We start from the raw sequence: 22,956 nt of genomic DNA on the forward strand, positions 1-22,956 counted from the left end.
GCTCAGACACTTACAAATTTCGACTGTTATGCAATATCTCTATTACTAGCAGCTCTAGCTCATCCACAGACAGAGGAGAGTAAGGCATCTTATATTTCGAGAACAGCACTACCCACATTGACTAAGGACAGCACTATTACGGAAGGCCTTAGTCGTTTAACGAAACCCCACGTATGCGTGCCCTCAATTCTACAGGAGTTTAAGGCATTCGGGACAATGAGCAACTTTACAGTACACCACAGCAAGTCAAATTATCAAAATGTCAATGTCAGAGGTGACTCTACAACACCTTTTGACCGCCTCCTTTCAAGACAGGGTCCCAGACTATACGATATTTAAGAATCATCAGCATAACAGAAGCATCCTGGCTTTTCTCTGTCAATTTTACTCTTAAAACCCAGGCTGATTTATGCTCCTATGCAACCAAGCGGCTTTCCTGGTTGGGTAGGGTGAACATTCTGAAAACGGACGTTCTCCCCCGATTTTTATTCCAAACCATTCCTATCCACATACCGACCTCGTATTTCAAGAAGCTCCATTGGCTGTTCTCCAGTTTCATATGGGGTACGACTCGCACCAGTATAAATAAATCCCCCTCAAAAAAAAAAAAAAAAACATTTAAACACAATTGAGCTCTGTGCTTTACCGTTGGCCCAAGCAGTAAGTCATAGAAATCTCTCTTCTAGCAGACCTTACCCGTTAAAAGATTTAAATGTGGGATCGAACAATTCAGCCTGGAAACGTGTCCAAGCAATTGGGACCCATGACTCCCTTTTCTTTGGTTCTCCTGCATTTTCGCAAGCCATGAGTAGATCGGAATTTAGACCATGGCGTAGGGACAAATGCAGAAGACTTGCCCAAGTCCTCCATGCAGACCCCTCCCTGACAAGATTCTTCTTCCTGTTCACTTGCCCAATCCAACACACTGGCTTCAAAAGAAGAAAAGTCATCGTACATTGGCAGTTTTCCTTTACTGTCCGATACACTATCTGAACCGTCAGGATTTGACAACCTGCTTCTACAGACTGACCCCATGTGGTCTCTCAGCTTTACTCTGCTACTCAATCTCTTCTCCTGACCTCCCATCATAGACATTGGGAATTGGAGTTGCGACATTCTATTTTGTGTGTTAACTTGTGCGTCAAAATGAAGTATTTTTGCCAATTTTCTTTAGCAACCCCAAAGCAAGAGAAAGGGTTTAAATTAGTTACAAGAAGGTACAGATGCCCTGTAACTATAAGACGCTTCGACCACTCCCTCTCAGATGCTTGCTAGAGATGTTTGGGGTCTAGGGGGTACCTTGCTTCACATTTGGTGGGATTGCTCTGTCAAAAGATTCTAGCACAAAGTTTTTGGCTTATGGTGACATCTCTCCAACCCTCCCCAGAGAAAGCCCTTCTTCCCATGATTCCTGGCCCCTGCAAACCACCTACATCTGCTCCAATTGCTGTGATGGAGTGTCTCCTCCCCTTTTTCTCTTACCTGGCTACTTAGTCTTTGATTTCTTGTCTACATCTACATGCATTGCACCCATGATTTTTGGACTAAGCTGTGATCCTACCAATAATTACTTTTTCGTAAGACTCAACCATCTCCTAATTTAGGTGGTCTTATCCCACTTCAAATTTATCCTGATCTCCCTCGGGTTGAGACTGTTGAGCTCTATAGGATGCATTTTAGTATACACCATTTTCTATATGCAATGCACAAAAAAAAATAAAAATAAAAAATAAAAAAATAAAAAAAAACAAACACACAACACTAGACCTACCTGATGCTTGTGGAACGGTTATCTCATGTAATGGCAATCAATTCTTAGGTTTATATATACCCAACTGTCAAAATTATATATTTTCAATAAAAAGATTGAACTAAAACATGGTCACCTATTTATGTACTATAGAGTAACTTGCTGTGTACAGTTAAAATAAAAGTTTCGGTTTCCCCTCACTTCTGACACTTTGACCTACAGGTAAGCCTAGATTAAGGCTTACCTGTAGGTCCAAGAAATATCTCCTAAACCTACACGGTTTAAGAGATATTTGCCGAAAGACAGGCACCGCTGTCTACGGCGCATGCCCCGTAAACAGTGGCGCACTGAGCGCACCGCGGTCACCGGCGATATGCCGCGAGTGGCGGCTCCCGTGCGCATGCGCGGGAGTGACGTCATCGCGGCTTCGCCGAATGACAGCGGCAGAGCAGCGAGACCCACCGAGAAGATGGATGCAGCAGACTACAGGGGACAGCGGTGACTTCGCTGGCTAATGTGTCAGGTAAGTGACACATAATGGACTACTATGCGATGCATAGTAGTCCATTATGCTTTACCTTTGCAGGGAATGAAAGAGGAAGTAAACTCATCAGGGTTTACTTCCTCTTTCAGAGCCTTAGTAAAATGAGACACTGCTGGATCTACCATAGAACAGCCGTGCACCTCTCCCCCTCCTTTCCGCTGTCATTTTAACTGTGGGCTCCCAGCTGTGACAGCTTGCAGCTTCACAGCTGAGCACGCACTGCACTCTTAATGGCTAGGCAATCTTCTAGGACCTGTGAGACTTGTCCCAGAATATTGGAGAGGGAGAGGGAAAGGAGGAGTCGCCTGGGCGGCCATGTGACTGAAGGAGGAAGTACCTGTCAAAAGTAGGTACCCACTCACACTCCAAAGAAATTACTTGCCAAATGTGGCATGTAAGGGGGTGAGGAGTAGAAGTTCCAAATTTGAGTGCAACTCCACTTTAAATAAAGAGCTCCTCAGACAGGCATTGGACTGCAAAAACTTTTGTGAGATGTAAATTGTTTATCATGAGCTTTAAGTCAGTGAAGAAAACTTCTAGAAATGGCATCTGAACGGAAATGTTTTAGTAGACCTATGCCCTGCCAGGGACTTTAGACTGGTAGCAGTTCTAGTAAAGGCTATATCATCTTTAATTTGACAAGCACCCCATCAAAAGCCAAAGTGATTTCTCCAAACCTGACAGATAGCAATTCCCTCTGACTCCTCAGGGTCAATTTATCCAGCAAAGATTGAAGAGCATCACATGGAGCTTTTACAACCCAAAATAAAACAGACTGCTGACAGAAGAGGTTTAAAAGACCGGAGGTGACCAACTCGCTTTAAAATAGCAGCAAGGACTGACTGCAGTTGAACCACGGGAAGGAGGTTTCCTCTTGCTGAAGGTGGAAACAGTATGGAGTGTGCATGCACAATAATGCACAGTTACGCAGCACTCATTAACGCAAGCTTTAAAGCGATTCTGAAACCTAAAAGTTTACCTTCAAGTGGATGTAAACACAATTCATGAAATTTGAGCTGGGCACATATCTGTAGGGTTTTCTTATCTCTTTAAAGCACTGAGGCCTGTGCGTTTCTTCTGTCCCATAGCTCTATTAGATCACCTCTAACAATTTGTCCAACACAGGACATAAAAGCAGCCTAAAATTTGTGTGAGAGGTTACTATAAATAGATTAGCAGAGTGCTACTCAATTCACAGCAGAGCTCTGCACATTACTTCCTTTGGCAATGTGGAGTAGGGGTGTGAGCTGTATGACAATAATCCACTCCCAGGACTAAACAGGAAGAGAAACTCTCGAACACAATGTATATAAAGTTAAAGACAGCAGATATACCTGTAAAAACTTATTTAAGGAGATGTTTAATCTCTGCATCTGAGGCTGTTCACTACACTGGGTTTATATGCGAGAGTTAACATCCAATTTAATGCAAGAGGGAAAGAAAAAAAAAAAACCCACACACACACTAACAGAATCTCCCCTTGCCCCCCTCCATATACCCAAACATAAAAAAAAAAAAAAAAAAACAAAGCGCATAATCCCCAAAGACTTTTAATGTAAATGATGTACCCATTAATGTAAAGAGTAAGTAAATCACTTACAAAATTAGGCTGGGATAAAAGCATATAATAATCTTCCACATGGGTCCATAGAACTATCCACATCTCATGGGACTATCCCGTAAAGACATACACTGTTTTGAGGAGTTGCTCTTCCTCGGAAAAATTTAGCCAAGCCTAGTTTTGTGAGAAATGTACCTACTCTTTTACATTAATAAAAGCTTTGTTTGGGGATAATGCGCTAGGCCTACACGCCTTCTGTCTATTTTTCATGTTCCAGGGCTCTGGACTCCACAGTCAGCGGAGGGCAATGAGGAGTGCATTGTCCTATCTAGAGCAAAGAGTTTATGACTGTATAGAGGCCTACTGCACAGCACAGGAGACTGAACTGTGTGTCCCGTTTATATACCTACCTGAGCCCATTCCCAATCCAGCGCTGTGCATGAGAGTAGAAGCTCTCCTGGCTCTCTCCCTTGTCCGAGACAACTGTTAGAGGCTACGGAACTGCAAAGTTCTCTGCAGGTAATAGGATAAGAGAATGGGTCATAAGCCCAGTGCCTGAAAATCAGATTATGGCAGTTCACACAACCTTTGACGTGGTGCCTGGTTATGATCCCGATAGCTACAGAATACAGAACAGCCAAGCAGCATCTAGATGAAGCCTTGATGGATAAAATAAAAATAAATAAATCTCAAAACAAAAACTGAGGAACGCTGGGGATTGGCAGGGATTATACCATCTTGATCACTGTTCCTAGTTTACCAATGTAAATGATGCCTCCAGATTTTTATAACCCACATTAATGAAAAAGCAATGACCATGTTTTCTAAGGAAAGGTTTCCTCAACAGCAGGATGTAGTCTTAAAGTGGAACTTAGAGGTACTGCCAAGCTTAAATCTAATCCCACCGTTCTTCTAAATCTTATGCCTTGTCTTTTTTCAGAGTGATTTGGTTCAGCTTACAGTGGCAGCTTCAGGGAAGAGGGACAGCCAACAGACAGATGCCCCATAGAAAGCCTATGGGTAACTTCACTGCCCATGTATTGCAGACTGGATGCTCTGAGAAAAGATAAGTACAAGGCTCTTCCTTCAACATAGTTTAGGATTTAGAGAATGAGGTTGGCATTTTCTAAGTAGTGAAAAAAAAAAAATGCACCTCCTAAAAAGGTGGTCTGATGTTATACTTAAACCATGGGTGCTCAACCTGTGGCCCTCCAGCTGCTTAAAAACTACAAGTCCCATGAGGCATTGCAAGCCACTGACAGTTACAACCAGGACTCCCACAGGCTGAGGCATGACAGTTCCCCAACAGCTGGAGGGATACAGGTTGAGCAGCCATGACTTAAACTATATAAAAGCAATCCCGTGCAGATATGTAGGTTGCTATTGCGGACCCCTACTGAAAATACTAGTCAGCAGGTTGTTATGCTTATTTCTAAAAGCACTGCAAGTTTCTTCAATTATGACATGACCTCTTATGTATTCTTATAAGCAAGCTCGCTGTATACCTATGAAGATCAGACATTTTTAGCATCCCCAAATGCTCCCGCTTTAACTGCAGAGGTTGTACACATGCTGTGGCCTAAAAAAGTATCCCCCATAGATGAATGGGGCCATGCTACAACCTCCCTGCAGTCGCATGCATTGCACAAGACTGGCATGGTGCTGCTGCATTTAGGGAGAAAACACAGGTGTTGAGTAGACATTGCCAAGAAACCCTCGGGTTTCTGGAGCAAACAAAACACGAAGACAATACTAATGATCTTTTTAGCCACCTGTAAGGGGAATATTCTTGCCACTGACCAAGGTTTGAAGGCTCTGTTCCTACTGACCACCATACTAGAATTATAAATTATCAGCAGGTGTTCCTGAGACTTAAGTTATTTAAAGAATTTCTTTATGCTAAAAAGGATGAGAAAGGCTGTGTTACACCAAAAAAAGTGAGCAATAAGATGTTATATTGCAAGTCGGATTTTGTTTTTTTGTTTAATAGTCTCCTTTGCATTAATTTTTTAAAAAGGAGAACACACTTGAAACTTGGAGGGGCAGAATGTGGTTGTTTGTCAATCCTTTTACAGATGAGGAGAGGGATCTTAATAGGATTACCATAAAAAAAAGGGAATACATACAGACACACATACACTAAAGTTAGTCCAATGTTCTTTTTTATATTGTGAAAGAATGTTATGCCGAGTAAATTTATACCAAACATGTCACACTTCAAAATTGCGCCGCTCATGGAATGGCGTCCAAATTTCACCCTTAAAAACCTCCATAGACAATGTTTTTAAAAAAAAAAAAAATAATAATATTCTACAGGTTGCATGTTTAGCTAGCTCTTCGGGATGGGGTGCGTTTTAAAATTCTAATTTTGATTTTATTTTGTTTAATTTGGGTTACTTTTATTCTTATTACAAGGAATGTAAACATCCTTTGTAATAGAAAAAAGCATGACAGGTCCTCTTAAATATGATGTCAAAAAGTCCTCAGATCTCATATTTGTACTTAAATGGAAAAAAAAAAAAAAAAAAATGTAACCAGTTCCCGATGATGTAAGTCAGCAGAATGGTATGGGCAGGCATATTGGCATACAGGTACGTCCATTTCTATATGCTGCCCTGCCATCGCGTGCCGGTTGGGACCTACATCCGTTCGGTCGTGGGCTCGATCGCTGCAGGGATACCCGTGATCGTCTCACGGGGAGGCTGAATGGGGAGATGCCATTGTAAACAGCATCTTCCCGTTCTGCCTAGCAACAAGTGATGCTGATCTCTGCTCCATGTGATTGGAGCAGAGATCAGTGTTCACTAACACAAAGCCCAGCCCCCCACAGTTAGTAACGCGTCCCTAGGAACACTTAACCCCCAAGTTATTTAATAATAATTATGATTTTTACCAAAAATATGTAGAATACGCATCGGCCTAAACCGAGGGGAAAATGTTTTTTATATATATATTTTTTGGGGATATTTATTATAGCAAAAAGTAAAATGCTTTTCCTCAAAACTGTCGCTCTATTTTGTTTATAGCGCAAAAAGGGATCAAATACCACCAAAAGAAAGCTCTATTTGTGGGAAAAAAATAAAAAAGCCAATTTTGTTTGGGAGCCACGTCGCACGACCGCGCAATTGTTAGTTAAAGTGACGCAGTGCCGAATTGCAAAAAGTGGTCTGGTCTTAAGCCAGCAAAATGGTCCGGTCTGAAAGTGGTTAAGAGGTATGTGCAGAAGGGATGTTTTTAATGTCACTTCCACCCTGCTATGGTATGGAGATGGGTGGCGGGCATCTTTGCCTCACTCAACTCCATACCCAGCAACGGATAGGAGCCGATAGTCTCCGCCGCTGCCTCCGGTAAGCAGCAGAGGGAAAGCGGCAGGAGGGGTGGCACCTCTGCCGCTAACGGTGATCTTGTGGCAAATCCGCCGCAAAGACCACCATCATCGTAAACTGAACCGCTGGCTCTAAAGATGGATACCTTGGTTGGGGCAGCAACTGCTGCCGTTACCGAGAGATATCCATCTTCAAACTGCCGACGTATATGTACATGAGCGGGTCGGTAAGTGGTTAAAAAAAAAAAAAAAGACAATTATTAGCACACTTTTAGTCAAAGTATACAGTTTGATAAAATTACAGAGGGAAGATGAAACCAATGCGGTTTGCCCAAGAAAGCTTACCTTTCTTTTCCGGGTTTCTGGTGTCCCACTCCACACAAAGCACTGGTAGATTGCACGCAGATTTTGCTTCCAATTGTCCACTTTATAGCTGTTCACATGGGAGCAGCCGGACGGACTCATGACAAACCTACATGCAATTTCTGAGGGTGGGGGTCCGAAGACACAAGAGACAGTATTTTGAAGAGGAGGAGGACAGGGCCGAATGCCCCGCCCTCCTCCTTTAGCAGTTTTTCCAAGCTTTTCCAAGAAGTCTACAATTAAGACATCGATGATCTGGTGTCCTGTAAACAAATAAAAAGAAAAGAAATATATAATTATCAGAAAAACCACACATTGATTTCAATAGTAAATAGAATATATCAGACAGGTTCCATGATCAACTATTTGCCCAAGCTGAGGCTGCCCCTTCCTATATATTGTATAGAATAAAAAAAAAACAAAAAATAATAACTTAGGTTTGCTTCAGGAAGAAGTGCAAGATCTACCTGCAAGTAAGGCCACACTGCTTGGCCAACCAACTTTATAGAATACAAAACCCAGAACTGGTGTGTGTGTATATATATATATATATATATATATAATTACAACTTAAAGTGGATTTAAACCGAGTTTTTTTTTTATATCATAATGTAGAGTATAAGATTTCCTATCTGGGTTCGTTCCCCGTACGGGCCACCAAAAAAAAAAAAAGATTTCCTATCATTTGAGCCCAGTCTTGTCACAAAGTTATTCCATCTCTGAGCAATCCTCTTATTATTCAGTGATTTAAATCTTGACAAACAGAAAAACCTTTGTCAAATCTTTGCTGTGATTGACAGGTGATTTACATATCTCGTGCACTAGCCCAAGAGACATGCATTCTTTTTTTAATTCCCTCCCACTCCTTTCTTCTGCTGCTCTGCCAGAATTGGATGTTCCCCACCTCAGCATGATTTGGCATGCTGAAGTCATGTGGTTACTTTCCTGTCTTTTCACTGGATGTTAGAGATCATAGCAGAAGTTCAGTGTAAGAAATACATATTGACAAGGGGAGTGTAGATGTGGGCAGGGAGTCTACTAACATCACAACTCCACCCACCAAGCTCCAGACAACAGACCCACCCACAGAATATGCATTTTTTTGGGTCTCATAGCAGACAGAGGGGAGACATGACAGGTAAAGATACATGCAGGAGGCATGTATATCCTTGTAGATAACCCCTATAGCAGTAGTTTAGAAAGGATGACATTGGGTTTACATCCACTTTAAAGTGTTGTTGCCACCAAAAAATTAAAAGCTGCTTAAAATTCGTTAAAAAAAAAAAAAAAAAAAAACACGACATTTTTACTCACCTCTAAATGCCTGTTGCTAGGGGGGTCCCTCGTAGTCTGCCTTCTTCCTTGCCCGGGCTGGTGACATCACTTCCCCTCGTGCCGCACATTCACCTGGGACCTGTCACGTGTCCCAGGTGACTGTACGGCGTATCACAGCACCCTGCGCCGCTCACGCAGTGGGTGCCCAGCTGTGAAGCCACAGCCGGGTGCCCACAGTACGCATTACGGCGCCGCGGAGTGGGGAACGAGGGGGGGGGGGGGGCTTTGTTCCCCCTCTTTGCTGGACCCTGGGGCAGGTAAGTGTCCGATTATTAAAAACCAGCAGCTGCAGTATTTGTAGCTGCTGACTTTTTTTAGGGGGTACCCCACTTTAAGTCATTGTAATTGAACTCACACCCTTTGCTTTTCAATTTGCACTGTAATTTACTGTAAAATGCAATATGGCCACCTAGAGGCATTCTGCACACAGTATTTAGCGAATGCCCCCCACAAATGTAATTTCCAGCTTGTGTGATTGGCTTACTTATTGTCTCAGAAGTCTGGAATATACCAGTCAGATTTTGGTGAGAAACTCCCAAAGGAAAATCACTTTTAGATGGCTTTCACACCAAGCCGCCCATAGCGTCTGTGGTAAAAATAGCGGCTTTTTACCGTCGGATTTTCAGCGCATTTCAGCCGCTAGCGGGCGCTTTTACCCCCGCTAACGGCTGGGAAAGCGATAAAACCACCCGCAATAGCGACATTTTGCCGGCAGTATTGCAGCGCTGCCCCATTGATTTCAATGGGGAGCAGCGGTGGAGGAGCAGTAAACACACCGCTCCAAAGAAGCTGCTGGCAGGACTTTTCCTGACATCCTGCCAGCGCACTGCTCCAGTGTGAAAGCCCTCGGGCATTCACACTGGAAACAATGGAGCAGCTGTTTAAGGGCGGATTGCAGGCACTATTTCTAACACTATAGCACCTGCAAAACGCCCTCAGTGTGAAAGGGGTCTTAAGGGGATGCAGAACCCAGCCACTTTCCTCAGAGCCCAGCAGATGCAGCAATTGACAATTATAAAACCACTCCCATGCAGATTCACTCAGCACAAACTGCTATTTCGACAGAAAAAAAATAAAAAATAAAGCTAGTCTTAAAATCCTGCGATGTAGATAGATCACACAGAGGGGGGAATGTTTTTTTCTCAGCAAGAGTGGAGTTACTCTAAAAAAAGTAGCACTGGCTGTACCACTGCAAAAAAAAAAGCACAGCTGTGTGCTTTGAAAAGGTACATTGTGCTCTGCAGGCTTCAGAGAGTTCGAAGTTGGTGCAGCACATTACAAATGAACGAAAGTGGAAAGAAAAAAAAAAAAAAAAAAAAATCTGGAAGAGCCAAGCTATGTGACCAGTCACATGACGATCTCTATAACCACTTTATTAAAGAGGAAGTAAACCCTAATGGGTTTACTTCCTCTGTCTCCCTGCAAAAGGTAAAGCATAATGGGCTACTATGCATCGCATAGTAGCCCATTATGTGTCACTTACCTGACACAGGAGCCAGCGATGTCACCGTTGTCCCCTGTAGTCCAGAGCGTCCATCTTCTTCTGGGTATCGCTGCTCCGGCCACTCACAGCGCCGGAGCAGCGATGACGTCATTCGATAGAATACACACCGAGTAAATTTATAACCAACATGTCAAGCTTCAAAATTGCGCCAGTTTGTGGAATGGCGACACTTAAAAATATCCACAGGCGAGATTTGAAAATTTCTACAGGTTACCAGTTTTGCGTTACAGATGTCTTTTGCTAGAATTATTGCAACGATACCTTATTCTAGGCTTATGTATAGTTATAAGTCACTACGGAGGGTTTACAACCACTTTAACTGCTTGCCACCTGCCCACTGTCAAATGACGGTGGGGCGGTGCAGCTCTTCTTCTGAGACGAGGTCATATGATGCCATGTTGCTAGGACATGCACGACTCCAATCTGTGTAAAGAGCCACGTCTGCGGCTTTAACCATGTGATTGGCTGTGGCCAATCACAGCTGGTCACATGTAAATATGGAGATGCCGGTAATCGGCTTGCATCGCCTGAAACAGAGTGTAAGGACAGCCGACCAGCGGCATCTAGGGATGCAATCAGGACACAGATTACAATAAACAAATAAAGTGCAACAATAGTGCCCACCAGTGGCAGAAATTAGTGCCACAAATCAGTGCCCATTAGCCATGCCAGTCAGTGCTACCCATCAATCTGTGCCCACCAGTGCCACATCAATGCCCACAAGTTCAGCCCATCAGTGTCACCTCATCAGCACACATTAGTGAAGGAGAAAAAATTACTTAGTTACAAAATTTACAGAAAAAAATAAATAAATGCAATTTAAAAAAAAAAATCCAGCAGTGATTAAATACCACCAAAAGAAAGCTCTATTTGTGTGAAGAAAATGATAAAAAAAAAAAAAAAAAAAAAAAAAAAAATTGTTGGGGGTACAGTGTAGCACGATTGCGCAATTGTCATTCAAAGTGCAACAGTGCTGAAAGTTGAAAAATGGCTTGGGAAGGAAGGGGGTGCAAGTGCCTGGTAGGCAAGTGGTTAATACCCAGGATTGTATACATTTTACAACATTTGTTAGCCAACCCTTAAGAGCCAGCAATGTGCTCCTTAGATTTTATTTTTCTCTAGTCAAGTGGGATGTAAAAAGTAGAGTGGAGATTCTTTCACAAATGCTAAAAAGGCTTGTCCTGGGGAACCAAGCCCTAGGCCGCTACTCTGAAAGGTGATTTGTACTCAGATCGCCTTTCAGCCAAGGCATTGCCTTCACACCTAGTTTAGCCCGATAAAAGCCATACTACCAATGCATAGATTGCATGCAGTCGAAGTGCAGCCCCAATTACTTAAATAGGTCACATCCTGCCAAATTCAACAGTTTAGATGCCTGCTGTAGCAGTGAAGCAAAGCATTGCACCTGTGGCATGTGTACACCCATGGGCACGGCCTTTAAAGGGGAGCAGGACCCAAAAAATAAAAAATAAATACAGCAACACACGTTTTTAGCTCATCTTTTCTGGGCTCATCAGTGCTCATCTCCTTGAGACTCAATTTAGCCATATCCTTTCTTTCTATATGCACCCTCTCCAATGTCGCCTGCACAACACTGCTCTGGACCAGCTTTCTGGTATTGATGGTGGAAAATGCACTTAATGCAGAGAATGCATTAAGGAAATATTTATATTGCTTCAACCGTCAAAACCACTTTAATCCTAAAAACCCAATAACTACCTCTCTGGGAAGCAGCAACTTAATTCTTTCTCAGCTATGGACAAGGCAGGTATCCAATGCTTCCTGGTGTCAGATTCCTGGTTCCCAATGTGCACTGTGGTTCCATTCACCAGTCCATAGCCCACTAGTGTGTCCTGTAGTGCAGTAGGGGCTCTCCAGCAGGCAGTGACTTCAATCTTCTCTTGCAGAATTATGGCTGAACATGGGTATCAAACACTTCTGCATTTGACTGATGTTTAGTTGCTGTGAACTGTGCTTCTGTTTATCAGCCCATACATTACTAGTGGACACAGATGTTCCCCACAAGACAGAAAAATCTTCAAATTTTTTAAACAAAGGGGATCCTGCTTCTTTAAAGCATGTATAACAGCACAGTGCTTGTGCTGTGTCATCTGGCCCCATGTATCACCTAAAATACCTGGCTGATCCTGCCATTTTCTACCCTCCTTTTTGTAAGCCGACTAGGGTTCACCATGGCTGCTGAGCCCTGACACCATGGTCAGTTTACATGCCTCCATCTGTTCTCTCCTCCTCTACCCTCCTCACCTGTTTGCCCCGTGTAACTGTTTAATGTATAAAAATTTATAATATATGTTAATGTATACCCTGCTGGTTCCCCATTACGCGATTCAGACAGAAGCAGCTGTAATTAGGGAACCAGCAGGATTATGCAAATTAATATGAGTGTGTAAACAACCACTTTAAGTTTAGATACACTTTCTGTAGAACACCTATACATATTAAAAAAAGGTGACTAGAATTGAAAATGAGAACTTGTCACAAGGAAGGCGATCATCTCTGGCTTCATTTTAAAAAGGTTTGTTGCTTGGCTATATCTGGCTTCAGCACTCCTAAGTTCGAGACCCAGAACAAGCATGCAGTAGAAGGAAAGTAGAAAAGTGTGAAGATTGCTTGGTCTATATACTTGTTCTAGATCAGAAACTCAAAGTACCAAAGCGTCTCAATAAAAATAACTATGATTACCAGCCTATATTTTTTTTCTAAATGATCAATTTCTTTGGGGTTATATTAACACATGCACAGGTTGTTCAGGAATTGGCAAAGGCTGTGTTGCAGCAGCAGCCCTTTCATGGTACACTGGACCTGAACAAGCTGCGACAAAACACCAGTACATTTCGGTGTGCTGAAGATTAGGCATGTTTGATTACAAAAGTGTTGGTCAACTACCTTGATCTTTGGGGGCTTCAAATGCAGCCCATCATAACATTCAGTTGGAAAGGCAATTTTTCTTTTCAACTTAACAGGTTATACTTATCTGTTCTGTGCAATTGTATAGCACAGAGTGATCCCTTAACACTCCTGGAGTCCCCCACCAGTGTTGTCCAAACCTCTTAGGTCTGGGCCCTCATAGCATGCTGCGTGTAGTGCGGGCACACTCCCAAGTTAGACTGTGTGTCTGCAGATAGAACGGATTGGCCATGACAACACCACACACACACACACACACACACACACACACACACACACACACACACACACACACACACACACTTTTAGTGAGGCATGCGAGAGCAGGGAGGGAGAGAGATAGGATGATGCGTGCTGGATCAACAGACTCAGGTAAGTGTTAATGCAGGGAATGCATTAAAGCAAGAAACATTTACCTTTCAAATCACTTTCAGTGTATGCAACGTTATGACGTTACATAAGGTCATAAACTTGACATATTGCAGTAGGGATTGCAGACTGGACACATGCAGCAGGAGACTGCCAGAGACTGAGGACACGTTTCAAGATTAGAGACCACCAACATTACAGCCCCTTTAAAAGAAAGCATCCCCTAGAGCTGGAAAAAAAAAAAAAAAAAAAGACAAACAAATCACTTAGCTAGTAGAAAGCAGAATATTTTTGGTCTTAGAGTAAATACCTAGACAAGGAAAGAACTTGGGCTGCAACCAATGGTTATTTTCATAACTGATTAGATGGCCGATTGTTTTGATTAATTGGATAGCCACCTTAAGGGACAGTTCACACCAGATGCAGCTCCGTGTGCTTTTTTTCTGCACTAAAAATGCATGCAGTGTTTCCATGTATTCCAATGGCTCTAGTTCACACCATGCAGTCAGCTTCCGGTCCAGAAACTGCATGGTGTGAACTAGAGCCATTGGAATACATGGTAAACACTATGCATGCATTTGTGCAAAAAAAAAAATAAATAAATAAAAAAAAAAAAAAAAAAAAAGGGGAGGAGGTTGAATCTGGTAAACAGACTCAGATCAATTTTTTTATTTAAAGAAAAAATAAAGTAAAAGCTGTTTTGCAGATTTTATGACAGAACTGTAATATAATTATATGCTGGCCCCTACAAAAAGGTCTTCCTTCAAAAATAAGTCATTTTTAAGAACACTCATTTCATTTTCTAATTGTTAGTGGGGTCAAAACAAAAGTTCATTTCCACCACAGTGAAGGAAAAATTTGAAGGATCAGAATAAAAAAAAACTTCTTGGTCAAAGGAATTTTCAGACACCGCATGTGGTTTTAGGTCAGAAATTACATTAGTTTTCAAACTGAATGTTAAAATCAAAATTAAAATGACATTCAGCAAACGTACCAAGATTTTTCATATTCATTTTCGTATGAGAAATATTCACAAGTGTATGGCTAGCATAAGGCTTGGTTCACAACTTTGCAGTTTGCTTTTGATCCGTTTCTCCTGTGCGTTTCGTATCTTTGCACACGATTTTGCTGCAATTTGAGTTTAGCTGAGATGTGAACATCAAGTCCCATAGAAAAACCATGTTACATTAATGAATGCGTCTTTGCTAAAAGCACCGGGAAAAAAAATGCATAGGTGTGAACCAAGGCCAAGATGTTTATTAACACCAGCATTGTGTTTTTGTATCACCTATAAGATGAAAAAAAACAAAACTAAAAAATTTGCCTTTATAGTACAAAAAGTATATAATCGCTACTATAAAAAGGGAGCTAGAGATGATGATAGCACTAGAGCTACATTATAACTAGGAGTAAGACATAAAGCGCTATGAAGGGTGGAAGGGAGATCTAAACCTTTTATATTAAAAAGTAATCCTAAAAGCTGAGACACTCATGGATACTCGTTTTAAATATAATGTACAATACTGGTAAAAGGTTACTTTAAATGTAATACCTTCTATTACCTCCAGTCTATCAGCCTCTACCTTCTCTGGGTTCAGATGCTGATCTTCCCTGAACACTGTTTTTAACTATTTTTTTTATTATTAACAAACATGTTATACTTATCTGCTCTGGTTTTGCACAGAGCAGCCTGGATCCTCCTCTTCTGGGGTTGCCCACCAACGCTTCTGGCTCCTCCTGCCTTCGGAGCACCCCAATAGCAAGCTGCAAAGTATAGTAAAGTGTCCCCATAGCAAGGTTTTAAAAAAAAAAAAAAAAAAAAAAAAAAAAAAAAAAACCCACACACACACTTCTGCCTTTAGAACCAGTTACTTCCTGCCCAGGACTACATGTCCGATGAGGCATTGCTCCTCACACATTCACAAGTTCTCAGGCACTAACGGACATGTATGGACAGTGTACTGATCTGTATGTATGCTGCACTGCATTTCCTGATCTGTAAACGAATAATGCATTCTGTATGCAGGCCAACGAATCGGCTTGCCGTTTAAATAGATTATGAAAATGTTTGTCGACTATTTTCGTAATCTATTCATTGGGTGACCCACACACAAAAAGCATATATTGGGCAGGGGGTGGTTACCTGGTTTTGACAAGTACCTGCTCATACTTTCAGCTCAGATGCTCACAGCAATCTATGAGCATGGTCGACCCCTCTGCTTCCCCCCAGCAGCCTTATGGGACACACATACACGGGTTCCAAAAGCGCAGCGCAACTTGCGCATGCGAGTGGGAAACCAGCTGTGGAACCAGAAAGGCTTCACTACTGTTCACTTACTTACAATGCCGGTGCCTCATGCTGTGTCCAATTATGGCTGATCACAATGTAAACAGGAAGAGCCGTTGATTGGCTTTTCCTCACTCATGTCTCAGACGCTAGTAGAGGAGAGCTTATCGGTGGCTCTCCTGACCTGGGGGTCTGTGCAGTTTATCAGTGCAGCCCCCCAGGACCACCAGGGAAATGCACATCTGTGCCAAGGCAGCTGCCAATCAGTGCCCACTCACAATGCCTACCACTGCCAGAGTCACGAGGGATGCCCATCAGCGCCACATATCAATGCACATCTGTGCCCGTCAGTGAAGGATAAAACTTAATTTACAAAATTTTTTAAACAAAATATAGTGTTTTCAGAATTGTCAGTCTTTTTTTAATTTGTTTAGCAAAGAAAATAAAAAAATAAATAAAAATGCCACCAAAAGAAAGCTCTAATCGTCGGAATAAAATGATAATGTGCCGCACAATTGTCATTTAAACAGCCTCAGCACAGAAAGCTGAAAATTGGCATGGGCGGGAGGGGGTAGGTGCCTGGTATTGAAGTGGTTAAAAGATGTATTGCTGAGGATCTCTCTCAGAACGCAACGATTTGATAATCTCAAACCCATTTTTTTTATTTTAATAAAACACACTTCAAAATACTCAATCCAAGTAATACATATTGAAATTGATTATTGAAGCAACAGGTCTCAAAAAATAAAAAATAAAAATAGGAACATGGCAACAAAGAGCTGGCAAAGTAAGTGGTAGTAACAAGGAAGGGCTGGAAGAATATTTTGCAACTAAATAGGTTAATTGGCAACAGGTCAGCAACTTGACTGGGTAGAAAAATAGCATCTTAGAGAGTCAGATGTAAAGCGGCATCTATTGTCAAACTAATTTCAAAGTGTTCAATGTAAAATTGCAAAAACTTTAAAATATATAATTTACTTTACATATCAAAAGATTGAGAAATCTGTGCGCAAGGCCCAAGGCCATAATGCATTATTGGATGGCCGATTATCAGGCCCTCAGACGGCACTGCATAAAAAAAAAAAAAAAAAAAAAAAAAAAAAAAAACACACACACCATGATTCTGTGATGGACATCACTGCATGGGCTCAGGAATACTTCCCCCCCCCCCAAAAAAAAAAAAAAAAAAAAATTATCACAACCTGGTTTGTGGTGCCATCCAAAATTGCAGAGTAAAGCTCTATAATGCAAAGAAGCCATATCTGAATATGATCCAAAAACATCGCCATCTCCTCTGACCCAGAGCCCAAATGGTCTGTTGCAAAGTGGAAAACTGTTTCATGGCCAGACAGATCGAAGTTTGACATTGTGGGCAACCATGGATGCTGTATGCTCTGAAATAAAGAGGAGCGGGATCTTCAAGTTACCAGTGCTCAGTTTGAAAGCCTGCATCTCTGATGGTATGGGGAGCATTGGTGCATATGGAATACATTTTCACATGTGGAAAGGCACCATCAATGCTAGATAGATAGGGATATATCTATAGTACAGGACGCCAAGGTTGGGTCCTGGACTGGTGCTATGTAGCACCTATATTCGGGTTGTGGTCCCTTTAAGGGAATCCTGGTAGGCCTCAGGGGGGTCACCCAAAAATGGGTGAGAAATTCCGGGGATAGTTTTTAGGAGAGGACTGACTCGCTGTCCTCTCTATATTGAGATAATTGGGACCTGGAATTTGGGGGGCTCTGAAGTGACATTTGGGTTGGAAAGAGCCTCCATGACTACAGGGATTCAGCACACAGGGGGTTAAAGGCCTCCAAGAAGACATCTCATAAGACAGGAAGTCATAGAGAGGTGGTGGTGAGGAGGAGGAGTAGGAGATTATCACCTGTCTGAGGAGCTGTCTTGGAGACTGCAAAAGATCTCTGTAAGGACTTTGGGGTGAAGAACCGACTACAGAACTGTAGGTGCTCTCTTTTCTTATGCTGAAGAAAAGCCTTGTTTTTGATTTAATTATAAATAAAAGTATTTTGATTTCACCGGTTTATGCACTTGGTTCCGCAGAGCTAGTATTGCCAAACTTTAAAAAAAAAAAAAAAATGATATGCTGAAGGCAGAACTAAACTCACCTCCACTCTAGCGATCTCGTGTCCCAGAAGGCCCTTTCCAGCTGGTCTACTCCCAGATTCCATTCTTCAGCCATTTTGATTGGCTGGATTGAGATTACATAACACCTGTGCATGCGTGAGCATTCATCCATCTTGACAAAACACCAAAATTGCACACTGAGCTACATCACGAACTAGCAGGAAAGAATGCAGAAGAGTATCTATGCATTAAAAGCCTGCTGGTTCAAAATCTTGCCCCAACACCCACAACGTAATGCATTCTGCGAATGGAGACGAATGATCTCCTATTCACAAGAGTTGCATTGTAGGAGATTTGTAGTAGGCAAGCAGCACAACACTTAAAGCGGAATTCCACCCACGTTACATGTTCCACCTGGTTTCAGGGTGTAACATCTTCCATCAGCTGCAGCTCAACCCCCCCCCCCCATTACAGCAGTCCAGTGACCTTCTCTTTACACCCACTGCCACTATTGGAAGACAGCGTGTTCATGTGGGGCTCCGCCCACAGCCAGGTCATTCATTCAGTTTCCTGTAAATAAATGCCTACAAGTACCATCAGCCACTGCAGCTTATAGTTTTCAATAAGCTGTGGGGGTGCTGGTGATCTCTCTGGTAGTTCATTGATCTTCCTGCTCTCATAACTGTCTGCTGAGCAGCCAGCAATCCTGAGAGTTTGCAGAAGCTGGACATTGCACCCATGATCTGCTGACTTAGAAAAAAATAAAAATCACTTTTTTGCCTGCAAGAAAATATGCCTTAATTTCACCTAAAATACCAAAAAATTAACCTTTAACACAGATTGCACTTCAGCTGCCCTGCAGCTCTCATTGGCCCTTTTATGACTGGTAGCCCTCCCTGGCAAACTCTCACGAGTGTGAGAGAAAGCACTGTGCATGATGTCATAAGCCTAGGCTAACGACCAAAACAGAAAGTGGGCTGTATAAGATATTTACTGGCAGAAAAATATATGTTTTACTAGCCAAAGTTAAATCAACAAGTGCAGAAGATTTAACAGATGAAAGAAAAAAAAAAAAAAAAAAAAAAAAAATGTGTGTATGTGTGTATATATAAAAAGTGACTGAAGGCCCTGCTTTAAGGTTTTCCACCTTTAAGTGATTGCAAAGTATTTTTTTTTCTATTAAAAACAAACAGGATATACTTACCTGCCCTGTGCAGTGGATTTGCACAGGGCAGCCCAGATCCTCCTCTTAGGTCCCTCTTCTGTGCTCCTGGCCCCTCCCCCCTACAGCAAGCAACTTACTATGGGGGCACAGCTCCCTGTGTCCATTGAAACACGTAGCTGTGACTCAGCCCAGCGCTCTCTCCTCTGATTTGCTGACTAACATCAGGGGGAGCCAACATCTCAGCAAATCAGGAGCAAGAGTCTCGGCAGGCCGAAGACACTCGTGCACATCGCTGGACAGAGTTGGGACTCAAGTATTAAGGTGGCCGCTGCCCACGGGCTTTTTATCTTAATGCATTAAGATGGAAGAAAACGTTTTTGTTTTTTTTTCACAACCACTTTAATGCATTAAGGTGAAAAACTTGTGCTGCAGCTTCCCCCCCCACCCCCTCTTTTTTCCTCTTACCTGAGCCATATCCGATGATGTGCAAGAGCACTGCTGTCAATCAAATCCTGTGACGGGGGGACGGGGGGGTGGCACGTGAGTCCTGGTGTCAATGGATGCAGGACCGGGGAACCCAACAAGGAGGGGGGCCTGGAGCGTTGGATTGGGACCCCAGAAGAAGAGGATCAGGATTGCACAGAGCAGACAAGCATAGATAGGTTTGTTATTTTAATACAAAACCAGTTTTAGAACCACTTTAGAGCAGATGCATACTCATTACAAAACGATCAGATGTATACACTCCCTGTACTTGTGGGTTTACACCAAAAGTTGGATAAAAAAAAAAAAAAAAAGTAATCACAATGTCCTGCTCTCAGGGGACCAATGTAATCAGCAAGTATATGAGAAGAATCTGCAGCATACACATTGCTAATGGGTTCACGGACAGGGATGGAACACACTGCAACATGATTGGATCCAGTTGATGGCAGATGCTTTGCACGTCCAGTCCTCCATCGAGGCTGCTCATGTCAACAAGAAGATAGCGGCTGTCATTACTAGACCTGTCACACCGGGACACCCGGAATCTATGGGACAATTCACATGATGTGTAGCATCTGCAAGGTGTTCCATTGATATGGAGTGCACAGGGATAAGCCAGGGCAGTGTGGAGTCATGGATAGGACAACACACTGATCAGCAGCCCAGGCCGGGCATTTTGCGCAGGTAGACACACCCGGCTGACCGGCAGGCGTGCTGAGCTCCCCCTGCTCATAGACAAGGTAAACAAGGGCAATCGTGGGGCCATCCCGATGCTGCGTCTGCTGCCAGACAAAGGTATGTGAGGCCGGCTCATTGTCTCCCATTGGAGTGAGAGGAAAGACTCGGCTTGACCCGGCTATAGAGAGTCCACGTCCCTGCGGCATGCCGTCTATGAGGAAACACAAAGCTTTCCAGCTGCCATGATCCTCCATACACAGGTAGAGCGCTGCCCTCCACTATGCCCCTTCCCTGTGAGATGTACACAATGCCATACCTGCCCCGTACCTCCACCCTGTGGGGTCGCTCCCCACTCCCTCCTCCTCCTCCTCCTTCCTACTCGTGTCTCCGCCTCACCCGCCTGGGATGCAGACAAAGCGCCTGACGCCACTGCGTAGAGCACGAGGAAAAGGAAACTCCGGGCCCGGTTGGCATGCAGTTGGCAGCGACAAGTTGCTGGGTGCGATCCTCGCGGCCCCCTCTTATTGCCAGGACTATCTCCGTCTCCCCAGGCGATGCAGACCAGGAATCCCACCTCTCCCGCCGGCCGCGCCACACGACGAGGCAGGCCCGACCTTCTCCCGGAGCCTTTCAAGGCAAATCAAACCACTATTGGCTTAGCCTTCTGCCACTCAGTCTGGTCGCCGCCCACTACGGCCTGTTCGCGCTTCTCTGCCCATTCAATGGGCCTGTGAACTGCCAATCATCATCTCTGGTCCCGCCCAAATATTGCGAGAGGGTTCCTGTCGGAGCTTGCGATTGGCTTGAAGAGACGTCACTCGTTGGGGCGTGTTCCTCCGCCCGAGTGAGTGAAACGGGCGGAAAATGATTGGCAATACAATCAGTCTATCGCTGGGCAAGTGTTACTGCCGGGTTCTGCCCACACTGTGCCGGCTACGCAATGATGAGGTCACTTCCGCTACAGTGCAGCTGCCTTGATTATTTCCTGCAAGTTAAGAAAAGGAGGAAGTGTTGTAATTGGGTCTTGGGTAGATTAGATTTAACTTTAGCCTGTGAGAGCTGTGGCATTTATGTGCTTGAGTTCCTAGCAGAAATAAACAAAGCTGAAGTCCAGGGACAGTTTTTTTTTGAAGTTATATTGGCCCAGCCTTTTCCAGTATCAGGATACATATGCCATACCTGAAGGACAGCTGTGGGAATGGAGAATCACTGTAATAGCTGAACAGTTTCCCTGCAGCATAGTGAACACATAGGGCGCAGCTTGCTTAGCCCCAATACCATTCACACAACAGGTTTTCTGTATGATGGAGAGGTAGGGTGGTTTCATCACAATCTCTTTATCCATTCGGAGAACACTCTGTATTCACTGAAAAAAATGTGGAGACAATATTTGGATATTTATAACAGCTTGCCTGTAAAAATCCTTTTCTTGGAGTACATCACGGGACACAGAGCCATAGTAGTTACTATGTGGTTATAGGCCACCTTCAGCTGATGGACACTGGCAAACCCTAAGACAGGAAGTTCCCTCCCACTACTGGGAGTACCTCAGTTTTGTAGCAAAGCAATATACGTGTATTAGAAGAGGGGAGGGACCTCTGTAACCCGTGATGTACTCCAAGCAAAGGATTTTACAGATAAGCTGTTATAGAACTCCTATTTTCTTTATTGTACATTATGGGACATATGTGGAATGTCCCAGAGCAATGCCACCTGAAGGGAGGGAGACACAACAAAAGTAGGGCACCATGAGACCAGAAAAGTTATACTGCTGCTTGCAGCATACTACACCCAAAGGCAATATCCTCACCAATTCTTACATCCACCTGAAAGAATCTGGTAAACGTATGGACTGAAGACCAGGTTTGAGCCATGGAAGCTTGGTGATGCCATGCCCACAAAGCACTAACAGCTCTAGTGGAGTGCACTTTGATTTGAGAGGGTGGAATCTTCCTCTTCAAACCATAAGCTTGAACAGTTACTTGCCAAATCCATTTAGAAATTGTAGATTTCAGTGCTGCCTGTCCTTTTTTAGGACCTTCAGGCAACACAAACAAAACATAATTTTTTTCCGAATCTGAGCAGTCGCCTTCAAGTAGACTTTGACTGCTTTCACCACATCCATACCGATAAGGCTGAGACCTGGCCTTTGATAGTACTCAAGGCCAGCTTCATTTCTAACCCCATCTGCAGAAAGTCAATGATTCTGCCTATGACATACTTCCTGGGGTGCCAACCCCTGGATTCACACCAAGAGACATATGCCTTCCAGACTTTTAAATATATGATTCTGGAGGCCAGCTTCCTTGCATTAATCAAGGTAAATACCACTGAACCTGATAGCCCACGCTTCCTCAGAATGTAGGTCTCAATAGCCAAACCATAAAATGTAGCTTTTGTAAGTTAGGATGGAATACCGAACCCCAAGAGAGAAGGTCTGGACATGGTGGTAGGGTCCATGGGTCCCCTACCACTATCCTTATGATCTCTGCATACCAGGATCTTCTGGGGCCACAAGAATCACAGACTTCCCTTCCTGCTTGATCCTGCAAAGAAGTCGTGAAAGCAGCAGA

At 43.3% G+C, this 22,956-nt stretch overlaps 1 protein-coding gene across 6 annotated transcripts in view; it reads right to left on the reverse strand.

Annotated features, from left to right (window-relative positions):
* The window catches only part of LOC143924449 (ubiquitin carboxyl-terminal hydrolase 22-A), a 221,187-nt gene extending 200,173 nt beyond the window's left edge, over positions 1 to 21,014 (reverse strand). The window contains exons 1-3 of one of the 6 annotated variants that reach the window (XM_077448770.1): positions 20,780 to 20,996; positions 13,727 to 13,908; positions 7,526 to 7,806 (exon numbers count right to left, since the gene is read on the reverse strand). In XM_077448770.1, the coding sequence (XP_077304896.1) occupies positions 7,526 to 7,645 (120 nt within the window). In that variant the 5' untranslated portion in view covers positions 7,646 to 7,806; positions 13,727 to 13,908; positions 20,780 to 20,996. Of the gene's footprint in view, positions 1 to 7,525; positions 7,807 to 13,726; positions 13,909 to 20,699 lie in introns of all 6 variants that reach the window. The other 5 variants (XM_077448767.1, XM_077448768.1, XM_077448769.1 and 2 more) reach the window with 5 other exon arrangements.
* Positions 21,015 to 22,956: the final 1,942 nt, after the last annotated feature.

The sequence above is a fragment of the Lithobates pipiens genome, unplaced genomic scaffold (genome assembly GCF_037356315.1).
Source record: "Lithobates pipiens isolate NorthernLeopardFrog02 unplaced genomic scaffold, aLitPip1_a1.2 Scaffold_22, whole genome shotgun sequence".
Lineage (NCBI taxonomy): Eukaryota > Metazoa > Chordata > Amphibia > Anura > Ranidae > Lithobates > Lithobates pipiens.